Source organism: Anomaloglossus baeobatrachus, chromosome 5, assembly GCF_048569485.1.
Source record: "Anomaloglossus baeobatrachus isolate aAnoBae1 chromosome 5, aAnoBae1.hap1, whole genome shotgun sequence".
Classification (NCBI taxonomy): Eukaryota; Metazoa; Chordata; class Amphibia; order Anura; family Aromobatidae; genus Anomaloglossus; species Anomaloglossus baeobatrachus.
Window position 1 is genome coordinate 49,268,207 of NC_134357.1, and position 12,974 is coordinate 49,281,180.

Sequence of the window (12,974 nt, forward strand, 5' to 3'; positions counted from 1 at the left end):
CAGTCAGGGAGTCAGAATGCAAGCTCAAGTTAGGAACACCAAAGGCAAGCTACTGGAAGTTTAAATAGGGTGTGGTAAACCCAGGAGGTCAATGTCAGGGACAAAATAATGAGACAGTCAGTGAATCAGAATGCAATCTGAGGTCAAGAACACCAAAGGCAAGCTATTGGAGGTTTATATAAGGTGTGGCCCTGGTCAAGGCCATAGCATAGTCGATTATAACAGAAAGCCAACACCTTGCAGCCTCCCATACTGGACAAGACCTAACCACAGTAATGTAAAACAAGACCATGTCTGCATCCCCTAGCAGTGTCCTCAGTGCCTGCATGGCAACGACATTTGTTATAGGATAGGTTTCAAAGTCAGGCACAAAATCATGAGCTAGTTAGGGAGCTAGAATACAATCAGAGGCCAGGAGCACCAAAGGCAAGCTACTGGAAGTTTAAATAGGCTGTGATCCTGCCCAAAGCCATAACATAGAGCTGATTTTAACAGATAACCAACACCCTGCAGCAAGACAGACTTCCATTGGGGGCAAGACCACAAGACCCAACCACAGTAATGTAAGACTGGACCACACCTGCATTATCAGTACAAGCATGGCAACGGAATATGTCATAGGAAAGGTTTCAGACACTAACGTAACACGGGGGTATTCAAGTAATTATAAATATGGCATATCAAAGGAGTCTACAAGGGCTTTAAGGGCTTTAATATTCATGACCTATCTTTGAAATACATCTTCAATATCTTATTAATGAGGTGCATTTTTCATTCACCCAGTGATCTGCAACCTGTTTAGACTTCACCATTCTCAGGAAACGCACGTTTCTCAGAAGGATCATTTACCATAATCTTGCACTTTTAAAGGGAACCTGTCAAATGGAAAAATATTAACCTGCATATATGGGGTTAATCTGTAGGTTAATAGCACTCAGAACTTGCCCAGCACCTGCATATTAAACCCCTTTGCCTGAAGGAAAAGAACCTTAATCCTACCGCCCCAGGGACATCAATCCACTTTCAGGGACGCCACAGGGTCTTCTTCTGTATATATGGCAACAGGTATGTAGTTTTGTATGTGTCATGACGCCACTCACGGCTTGTGGTCAGGGATATGGGTGACCGCCACTGCAGGTTTAACGAGCGCCTGGGGCTGATGGAGTCTGCAGTCGCGTGGTGTGGCCTCCCGTGAGTGAGGCAGGCACCAGGGGCTCGGGTGTGTAGTGTAGTGGGTCCAAGAATAATCCAGTCAGAGTCCAAAATGTCTTTCAACTGATCTTTAACCACTTTTGTTGTTTTGTGAGGAACCCGGGCGATGGTGCGATTAACCAGGTTGAAACCAGGAGCTCCTTCAGGCCGGTCTAAGGGTAACCATTAACTCGTCTTCCTTGCACCTCTCTGTTCGGATAAACCCTGACGTGAAGTACCGTGGGGTTCATCCAGGGAGTCGCTACTGCCTTTTCCCCCTTTTTGGCCCGTTTTCCGGCAGCGTGGACCAAGTGAGATGGCTCCAGGCTCAATCCCCTTATGGGCCCCTGCATTGCTGCTGAGGCTCAGACTCTAGATGATTGGTGAGGGACTTGTAGTTCCCCTCACCGGCAGGTTTACCAGATCAATAAATCGAAGTCTACTCAAGGGACCTGTACCCCGTGCGTGCCTAATCACCAGCAGTCCCCGTACTCGACTGACTCTCTCTCTCTGTCTTTCTGACTGACTGGCTGTTAACCGTTCTCCCCCGCTAACGGCTACTTCACGTGCAGGGTCTGACTAGTGTGAGCGCGCGTCTGCATCTCCTAGCAACCGCCGCTCACCACTACCAGACTGACTCGCTCCACTCCTTTCCTTTCTGCTTCTGCATTTTAGCTCCCAGGCCCTCCACTACACCCCTTGACAAGAATTGAAGGCCAGACCCCTCTAGGGACTGCCCAAGGGTCCTATCTAATGGTGTTGGAGACCTGGTTGCTATGTGTCTGTGCGTACACACCTCTTTCCGGCCTTTAGAACTACCTCGAAGCACTGCCCCAGCATGGGTGCAGTACTCAGTGGTGCCTGACCGGGTCAGGGGCGCCACAGCAGCATTTACATTCAGTCAAGGGGCCGGTGCCAGCGCAGGTTCAGTCACCACTCTGTTTATGGAGAGCTGTAACTGCCCACCACACTGCTGACAGCTTCCTCTAATGCTGAAGGATTGTCAGTCAGTGCTAGAATTCCGTTACAGCTGCCGCTCTATTCCCAGCGGTGACTGAACCCACAACGGCACCGCCCCCATGACTGAAGCCAGAATGCTGTTGGGAGGAATAAAGTTATTTTCTTCCCGGCAGCAGGGTTTGATATGCAGGCACCGGGCAGCTTCAGAATTCTATTAATCTGATGATTAACACCATATATGAAGGTTAATAGCATTTTTCCACTTGACAGATTCTCTTTAATGGTTATTAAGTTTACACAGCCCATTAGTTGGTTTATTTTGCGCCAACATGTTGCTGCACTTTTTCATGCACATTGTCCACATTAGGCTATACTCCCTTCCCTAGAAATCATGCTCATTTTCCATTAACTCATGTCTTCTTGTTGGATGATGCAGTGAAATTGCCTAAAATAATTCATAAATATGATGCAAACCATGTAAAGTCCTCTTCACATGTCCATGATTCCAGTATGTATGACGTCCATTTTCATATGCTTCGGAGACACAGGCACACGTAGACCCATTCAAATCAATGGGTCTGCGCACACATCCGAGTTTTCTCGCGGACGTTTGTCCAAGTGATGCACACGGGGACAAGTCTGTTTTTCTCCAGCAGCACTGATGTCACACGGACCACACAGTGATGTGATCCGTGTGACACTAGCGGAGAAAACACGTCTTTGAAATAAAATTATTTTCTATACTCACCTGTCTCCAGCGCTGCTGTCTTCGTCGCTGCTATCGCTTTGCTTCTGGGTCCACTCATTAACCTCATGCATATTCACTGCACCGCAGACCCGAAAGCAGTAGCAGCGCTGGAGACAGCAGTTCCGGGTACAGGTGAGTATAGAAGTTCCTGATGTCCGTGTGCTATCTCAGGTAGCACACGGAGAGCACACTGACAGCACATGCGATTTTATCACAGACATGAGAAGGGGGCCTAACACAGATTTTTGGCATAGATTATTCCAGAATCCTGTTTCTTTTAGCACAGTAAATATCTACACAACTCTGAGTTTTCATGCAGGTTTCTCCAATCTATGCCAACAAGAGCAGAGCTTGGGCAGGATGGGGAATGGCATTCCTTATGCCAGAAATCTTACATCAGTCAGTGACTGGAGTAAGATTTCTGGTGTGGTGCATGGAGGTGCACATCACTCATCGGTCACTAATCGGCTTCCACTGTGTCTTGAATGACAGTATGCCAGTAATGGTTACACTACTGATGTATGAGGCCGCACATATATTTTACATACCATTTGATCGATGATCAGCCAAAGTAGTCATGAAGGTAACTCCAGGGGATGTGGCTAATCTGGCAAAACGTGTGGGAAGCAGAGGACTGAAGTGGGCTTCTATTCTTGATGGGTGACCTAATTGCAAAACAATAAAAACAAAACACTTTTAACAGCTAAAACATATATTTTCCATTTTAGAAAACAAAAGCAATCCTTGATTTGACATTTTTCATTATTTACACCATGACATGTAAGTGATGGTTATAGAAAATTTAAGACTGCTCGTAATTTGGGCTGTAAATAGAGACTTGATTGTCCCCCACTCTTTTATTACAAAGCCTAAAGGGCACTTTACACGTTGCGATATTGCTATCGATATCGCTAGTTAGCGTACCCGCTCCCGGCAGTTGTGCGTCACGGGCAAATCGCTGCCCGTGGCGCACAACAACGCTAACACCCGTCACACGTACTTACCTGCCTAGCGACGTCGCTGTGAGCGGCGAACCGCCTCCTTTTTAAGGGGGCAGTTCGTTCAGCGTCACAGCGGCGTCACTAAGCGGCTGCTCAATAGCAGAGGAGGGATGGAGATGAGTGGCGGCCGGAACATGCCACCCACCTCCTTCCTTCCTCATTGCTGGTGGACGCAGGTAAGGAGATGTTCTTCGTTCCTGCGGTCTCACACATAGCGATGTGTGACGCCGCAGGAACGACGAACAACCAGCGGCATGCACCACCAACGATATTATGAAAAGGAGCGACGTGTCAACGATCAACGATTTTTGACGTTTTTGCGATCATTGATTGTCTCTCCTTGGTGTCACACATAACGATATCGCTAACGGCGCCGGATGTGCGTCACTAGCGACGTGACCCTGACGATATATTGTTAGCGATATTGTTGTGTGTAAAGTACCCTTAAGTGTTCTCTGAAAATAATAATAAAGTATATACTGATGACAAAACCAGAAGAAAAAAGCAGGGAAATATAGGGACACCCAGACAACAACACAAAGGGTTGGCTCAAAATTGATAAGTAGTAGAGAGGAGCAAATACATTTTAGTGGCATTCTACCCACATTTTTCAAAAATCTCCATTCACCAAAATTTTTTGTAATGCGCTTCCACATGGTTTCAGTAATATGGCGGCCACTTGCCACCAATTTTTTGAACTTTGAAAGGTCATCAAAATCTTACCAAAGAAATCCTTTTACCTCACCACCAACCTTCCAGTCTTCATGGCATTTCGGTTGCTTGGCTTTCTAGGATCGCTAGATCCGCAGGGGTTCTGCACGTGCACCCTCAAAGGTCATGGTCCATGATTTCACGGCAAGCTCCGCATCCTTTGCGGGCGCATATGTAAACCTCTTTCAGGCTTAGCAAGCCCGGAAGCTTTAGCTTAGCAACTGAGACCTCCAGGATTTTATCGCTCCTAATGTTGATCTGAACATACGACGAGAACCAGAAGGGTAGAGCTGAGGACCACAGGGATGTCCATTGCGACAAGTATAATAATTTTTTACTATTTTTACATATTACACTTAGGGTGGCTTTACACGCTGCGACATCGCTAGCCGATGCTAGCGATGGCGAGCGTGATAGCACCCGCCCCTATCGTTATGCTGATATGTGAAAGATAACTGCCGTAGCAAACATTATCGCTACGGCAGCGTCACACGTACTTACCTGCTCGGCGACGTTGCTGTGACTGGCAAACCGCCTCCTTTCTAAGGGGGCGGTTCGCTCGGCGTCACAGCAACGTCACTAAGCGGCCGCCCAATCAAAGCGGAGGGGTGGAGATAGATAAGTGGAACGAACATCCCGCCCACCTTCTTCCTTCCTCATTGCTGGCGTGTGGCAGGTAAGGAGAGGTTCCTCGTTCCTGCGGCGTCACACGTAGCGATGTGTGCTGCCGCAGAGACGAGGATCAACTTCGCCCAAGCGATAGCAGCGATAATTGGGAGAGGACCTCCATGTAAACGAGGAGCGATTTTGGACGCTTTTGCAACGATCCAAAATGGCTCCTAGGAGTCACACACAACGAGATCGCTACAGCGGCCGGATGTGCGTCACAAAATCCGTGACCCCAACGAGATCGCTGTACCAATCTCGTAGCGCTTTATTTAGCTTGGGGATCTTAAGAGACCGAAGAGCAAAATAAGGGGTATTAAATTTTCAGAGAATAACTTCTCAACAAATTGAATATCCTGTAAAAACCTTGTGTACTGGCAAATTTGAATTTTGCCTGATCCACTGATCTCACTTATGTTTTATTAAAACATATGAGTTACAATTCTTAGAGGCAGTATAAATCCCCAAAACCAGAACTGAAGAACACCAAACAATGCAGCATCAACTTTGGTGATTGGTGGAAGATTTCTCTATGGACCTAAACGGCTAATTTTGAACAAATAATGAAAATTCACCTTCTGACTTCTGACTTTTGTACAATGAAGCTCCACCACTCAATAATGTATATCTTAGGAAAAATCCTCACATTGTGTGACACATCCGTGTGCTTTCCTTTTTTGTTTCTCGGACAACACACTGAACCGTACAGTTTTATAGCGCCATACACACAACTGCTTAAAAATAAGTCCATGTGCTTAATCTGTGAGTCTCAGAGCATATCCCGCGCTAATCAGTTTTGAGAATCCAACTCAAAAAGAGTTTGAGTCAATGGATAAGACTAGAGGCACACTTGGCTGTGACTCTCGTTAGGACCAAATCGGATTGCCAGAGCCGGCCACTGGTTGCCCTAAAAAGAGAGGGTCTCCTGCATAAAAACACATGCAGCTGACCCGCTCCTGTTAGATGGGCCAGTGGCCGGTCCGGACAGTGTGATTTGATCCTCGCGCTAGTCACACGCAAGTGTGCCTCCAGCTTTAAAAAAAGTTAAGACAGTCTACCTCTATCAATTGTAAAATCAGATGCCAAAAAGAGGCAAAACAAATGATATATTAGAGAAAAACAGTCCATTTGACACAAGGGTAAAAATTAAAATTGACATTTTGACCAATGGTGGTCTAGGCGCTAACAACTCCAAAGTCAATAAAAAGAAAGGGCAGAAAAACTCAACCTCGAAGACTTTTTTAGGCTATGTGCACACGCTGCGGATTTACCGCGGATTTGCTGCAGAAAATATGTCTAACATTTTAACATTATAATAGCCTTTTTTAAAACATGGGTTTTAAAAAAGGTTGTGCGCACACTGCATTTTTTTATACCTGCGAATTTAGGATTTTCCGCTGCGGAATTTATGAGCATTTCACTTCTTTTCCGCAGGTACCTGTGGTTTTTGCCATAGATAATGGTAAAAATCTGCAGGGACCAACCTGCGGAAAATCCAGGGCAAATCCACACCAAATCCGCACCAAAACCACGGTAAAACCGCAAGCGGATTTCATTACGGTTTTGGTGCAGATTTTTGGTGCGGGATTCTTTCAGGGGGTCCGGTTTTTCCTTAAGAAAAAGTCACTTTCTAGTCCATACATGGCCTTAAGCCCATCTTCAGTCATAAAGGAAAACATAGTTAGACTTAGCACTTCTGGTCCATTTTTTTGCAATCTGCACATGATTACAGCTTCTTACGCTTTCCAAAAAATTTTAAAAGTTCTGTTACCCATTTACCGTAAGTCTTTATAGGGTAAAATGCAATACATTTCACAGTTATCTAGATATGGAGCCAATCCCCCAGAGCCCCCAGATAGCTGTATAATGCTTGATAAAAGGTTTTGTGTCACAGATGCTATAACCACATGAGAAATAACAGGATAATGAAAACATCATTAATTGGTGAATGAATCCTTTTGAATATTTGAGAAAAGTTTTTTGGTTCCATTCATTATTAACACAAAGCAGAAAGTCGGTATAATTAATTAGAATAACTTCCCAACTAAGCAACATTTATCATCTGTGACATTTATATCAATGATTTAATGTAAATTCCAACTAAAAGTTTTTCTTTTAAAAGGTAGCCATTAATCTTGCTTAGGATTTGCCGAAATGCTAAAGCTCGTGTATTGGCCTCTGCCTGGAAAAAAATATTTTTACTTCTCCAGGTTTCTTATCCGGAAATCTTAGTATATCTTGCAGCATTAATCACTAATAGTTAAAAAAAATGCATCAATGATAATTTTGCAATTTTGCAAGAAAAAGAAGTACATGGCATGGAGGTAAAACTGCTGACTTTTCCTTGAAGGTTTTCTTTTGCATTCTGTTGATCTAATATGTTTGATATAATTTATTGGCATGTATGCGTTTTTTTAATCTAAGTAACTACACTGTGTGCAGAATTATTAGGCAAATGAGTATTTTGATCACATGGTAATTTTTATACATGTTGTCCTACTCCAAGCTGTATAGGCTTGAGAGCCAACTACCAATTAAGTAAATCAGGTGATGTGAATCTCTGTAGGAGGAGGGGTGCGGTGTAATGACATCAACACCCTATATAAGGTGTGCTTAATTATTTCCTTTGGCAAAATGGATCAGAAGAGAGATTTCACCGGCTCTGAAAAGTCCAAAATTGTGAGGTGTCCTGCAGAGGGATGCAGCAGTCTTGAAATTGCCAACCTTGTGACGCATGATCACCAAACAATCAAGCGTTTCATGGCAAATAGCCAACAGGGTCGCAAGAACCGTGTTGGGCAAAAAAGGCGCAAAATAACTGCCCATGAATTGAGGAAAATCAAGCGTGAAGCTGCCAAGATGCCATTTGCCACTAGTTTGGCCATATTTCAGAGCTGCAACGCTACTGGAGTATCAAAAAAGCACAAGGTGTGCCATACTCAGGGACATGGCCAAGGTAAGGAAGGCTGGAAAATGACCACCTTTGAACAAGAAACATAAAATAAAACGGCACGACTGGGCCAAGAAATATCTTAAGACTGATTTTTCAAAGGTTTTATGGACTGATGAAATGAGAGTGACTCTTGATGGGCCAGATGGATGGGCCAGAGGCTGGATCAGTAAAGGGCAGAGAGCTCCACTACGACTCAGACGCCAGCAAGGTGGAGGTGGGGTACTGGTGTGGGCTGGTATCATCAAAGATGAACTTGTGGGACCCTTTTGGGTTGAGGATGGAGTGAAGCTCAACTCCCAGACCTACTGTCAGTTTCTGGAAGACAACTTCTTTAAGCAGTGGTACAGGAAGAAGTCGGTATCGTTCAAGAAAAACATGATTTTCATGCAGGACAATGCTCCATCACATGCATCCAACTACTCCACAGCGTGGCTGGTCAGTAAAGGTCTAAAAAGATGAAAAAATAATGACATGGCCCCCCTTGTTCACCTGATCTAAACAACATAGAGAACCTGTGGTCCCTCATAAAATGTAAGATCTACAGGGAGGGAAAACAGTACACCTCTCGGAACAGTGTCTGGAGGCTGTGGTGGCTGCCACACTCAATGTTGATCGTAAAAAGATCAAGCAATGACAGAATCTATGGATGGTCGGCTGCTGAGTGTCATCATAAAGAAAGGTGGCTATATTGGTCACTAATTTTTTGGGGTTTTGTTTTTGCATGTCAGAAATGTTTATTTCTATATTTTGTGCAGTTATATTGGTTTACCTGGTGAAAATAAACAAGTGAGATGGGAATATATTTTTTTTTTATTAAGTTGCCTAATAATTCTGCACAGTAATAGTTACCTGCACAAACAGATATCCTCCTAAGATAGCCAAATCTAAAAAAAAAACACTCCAACTTCCAAAAATATTAAGCTTTGATATTTATGAGTCTTTTGGGTTGATTGAGAACATAGTTGTTGACCAATAATAAAAAAAATACTCCAAAATACAACTTGCCTAATAATTCTGCACACAGTGTATACTCTACAAATGATTTTTCACATGGTCCATAAAGCTTCAATACAGAAAGGACAAACCAACCCAGTGGTGAGATCTTGGCCTTATTATGATACTCAACATACGTATAAGTTGGTTTTGAGCAAGAATTATAAGTCCTGCATTTTTCCATCATAAAAAGTCTTAAAACTATACATATACATCTCTTTTTATGCTATTTTTTTATAATCACCATATTGTGGGCTTTAATGTAGGAAAATTTACCCTTTCGGGAAGTATTCAAATGTCGATTAATTATGACATCATAATATCTTATTAGTGACATGATGATGATGATGTCACTAGTCATTGAACATGAACTTTATGATATACATTATTTACATCTATCTTTATATATGAGATGTAGAAATACTAACCATCATTTTATAATCATGTTTGTATATTTATAAATTTTTGTATTTTTATTATGCACTTAATTATTGTAATTGTCAATTTATTATAAGACCTTGATGTGACTGTAAAAGCATAGTGTTACTGCTTGAAAAAAGTTCAAACTGTATGGACTGAAATGTTTCAATGGACCACTACAGTCTTCACTATTTGCAAATGGAATAATTTTGGAGTTCTGCCTTCCATTGTTTTGTTTTTTTTAGATAGAAGCATGTGTCACGATGTGACTGTAGGTGTAATGTTAGGTATGAGAGAGACTCCCGGTGAGTGGTGCAACACAGAGGGAACACCAGGGTAGCAATACAATGGAAGGCCTTGGCGCTAGGAAGAGGGGAGTAGGGTTGCTTCCAAACATTCACCTGAGGCTAATCACTGCACTCCCTAATGTCCCTAGATGAGTCTTTCCCCCAATGTGCCACCATGTGTCTAGGCTCTCGCTGGTTCTGAACTCAACCTGACTAGTGAAAGCCAAAAAGACCCTAGTGTCGCCATTACAATAAGACAACACGAGGTAGGTAAGACAAACAGATGAGAAAAGACACAACAAAAAGCATTTCTAGGTATCTTAAGCATGAATTTTGCAGCTGCTACAGAAACACCACCACCGATATGAAGAGACAAGCTCCTTCAACATGAACAGCATAAGCTGGAGCTATAGCCAGCACAGGGATAAATGAGGAGAGAATATATATAGCAGAAGGGATTGGCTGCAGCTGAGGTTACCACTACCTGTTAGATCACTGTAGGATAGAAATGAACCCTAACCTGTTCAGTACTGGATGGAATTAAATACACTCCAACTCAGGGTAAAAGATTAGCAGGCACTAAAGCGGATCTGCAATCAACAATACGCTGTGACCTTCTGATCCCAGATGCCACAGAGATCACATCAGGCCATGCTGCACCCATGACAGTTTAGCACCAACGGGGCAGGAGTTGAAAGACTCGTCGCTGGGCCGGTGATGTCGGGTCTGGGATGTCACGGGTGGCCCTGCCCGGCTTCTTGGCCCCGAGGTGTACACCAAAAGGGGAAGGATGGTGGATGGGATGATGGGGATGAAGGATGTTAGGGGTAGTTGTCTCGTGACACCACCTGCGGTATGCAGCAAGGGATTAGCCGCCGCTGTGGTCGCTGTCCTCTGGTGCGAGTGGTGGCACAGCTAGGATACTTCAACATCCCGCAGGTAAAACTAGGCCCCAGGGAGGATGATAGAGGTAGCAGTGGCCGTTGGCGCCGAAGCACAGGGCGATGGTGAAAGCAATGAAGGAGTGACACAGAAGTTGTGGTTCCAGCTCTCTTACTCACAGTTCGTGGACTGCCTGAAGGCACTAGTCTCCGCTGTGATGGACTCCAGCTGATACCGGGGAAGTCAAAGGTCAGAACTGGTGTTGTAGTCTGTGGGCCCTTCCTTCTTGCACTTTTTAGTGTGCATCCCTGTGACCTGAAGTACTTGGGGACCCCTGTTTAGTGTTAAAGTTCCTGTCCCGTGTGCAGGTGGTGCAGATCCACTGTGGGGCCTGACTGTAATCATGACTCTGGACCCTATGTGCCACTGTGCTCCGGGAACTTGTGGTGGCCAGAGGGACGTGGAATCCCCCTGTCCGGCAGATTCTGGTGGTCCAACGTAGATTACGTTCCACCCTAGGGCTCTGCACTGTGCTGGCTCCAAAGGAGCAATCAAGCTCTACCCTTGGCAACAGTGTTTCTCCTCCACTGTTGTCCCCTGCTCCTTCCAGTCTGCCCGATCCTAACTGTGGAAGCTCTGAAGCACCCTCCACAGTAACCGTGTTGTTCTGAGTCTCAGACTATTCTGAGGTAAAAACTGTGTGTTCTCTCACTTACCCTGTGCTGCCCCCACCTTCCTGATGACTCACTGGTGGCTGGGAAAAACCCGTTGTTATGGTGACCACCTTTAGCCTAGTTCCAGTGGGAAAGCACCTGAGATGTGTGTGTTGTGTAAGTGAAAACTAGTGATTAACCTCTTCCTTACCTGGGATGAGTATTGCACCTTAAATCAGATGCAATAACCTGTGGCATCTGAAGCCTCAGGGGCGGCACAGCAACATGATTTTACATAGTCAATATTGAATTTATTTTATGGTATTACATTTTTAATTTATTTATTTTATTAAAAATACATTTTTGTACAATTTATTCAATACAAAAGCACATTTGGCCTTTTATGCTCTGATTGCTGTCTAGACCCCAAACCATAATAAATGTTGGTGTTAAAAAAAATAAAGAAATAGTATTGTCCCTCGCCACTCATCTGCCTTGCTCCTACTAGTCCTCAACTGGCTCCCAGTCTCATTTGGTCAAGATGCTCCACCCAAAGCTTAGTCTAGGCTTTGGATGATTCATGTCATGATGTCATCTCATCTGCACAGGAACCACTGCTGCAGAGTGAGGAGACATGGAAGAGGACATCACCTGTCATAAAGATTAGAAGAGAATGGAGCTGAAGATGGACCTCTGGAGGAACAGAGGAGGAGCTGTGGTGGCACGAAGCTGAGCAGAAGTAAGGATGAGCGGTTCTGTGGAGATTCGGTTCGCCGGCAGCCAAGGAGCCGAGGCTCCACTGGCTCGAGCTTGACCCAAACTCCAGAGCAAGTAACTGATTGGCAATTTGAGTCTCTGCCCACAAACCGACAGCCATAAGCAGATCACTTCCGGGGGAGGGTAGGCGGGCTTTTTCAAACAATTTTTTGGGTTGCACACTACATCTGATCATGCTGATGTTACCACCAATGCGAGCCGTTCAAACCCTACAACAGGCCTGCACAGGGCTGAGCACCAAGCGTACCTGAGAACAGCGTTGCTTCACGTGAGTAAAGTTTGCATGTAAAGCATCCGAACTTCGAACCCGAACCTTCATTTTTTAAGTTGATGTTTGGTTCGAAAATCAAACCACACATTACTTCCGGTGGTTATCATGGTAGCACAGGGTCATGTGATGGCTCCTGTAGCTCACATAACTCAGTTTCTGTTTCACCTGACCCAGAGTTGGGTGAGACATGAAATGAGTATATCTGCTGTTCACAGCTGTGTGATCAGCAGATATGGCAGAGCAATCAGACTGCTGATCCATAAAGCCCCCTAGGGGACTTAGTAAAATAAAAAAAAGTTAAAAAAAAGTTTAAAAAAAATTAAAAAACCTAAAAGTTCAAATCACCCTGAAAATTAAAGGGTTAAAAAAATAAAAAATATACACACATGCCCGATCTATCAAAATATAAAATTAATTTATCTGATCAGTAAATGGCGTAGCGGCAAAAAAAATACAAACGC

The 12,974-nt window shown here is 44.2% G+C and overlaps 1 protein-coding gene across 1 annotated transcript in view; it reads right to left on the reverse strand.

The window, feature by feature from the left end:
• TCERG1L (transcription elongation regulator 1 like) overlaps positions 1-12,974 on the reverse strand; it is a 320,959-nt gene that overhangs the window by 155,585 nt on the left and 152,400 nt on the right. Inside the window, exon 5 of the mRNA XM_075348474.1 lies at positions 3,448-3,564. Coding sequence (XP_075204589.1) covers positions 3,448-3,564 — 117 coding nt within the window. The remainder of the gene's footprint in view (positions 1-3,447; positions 3,565-12,974) is intronic.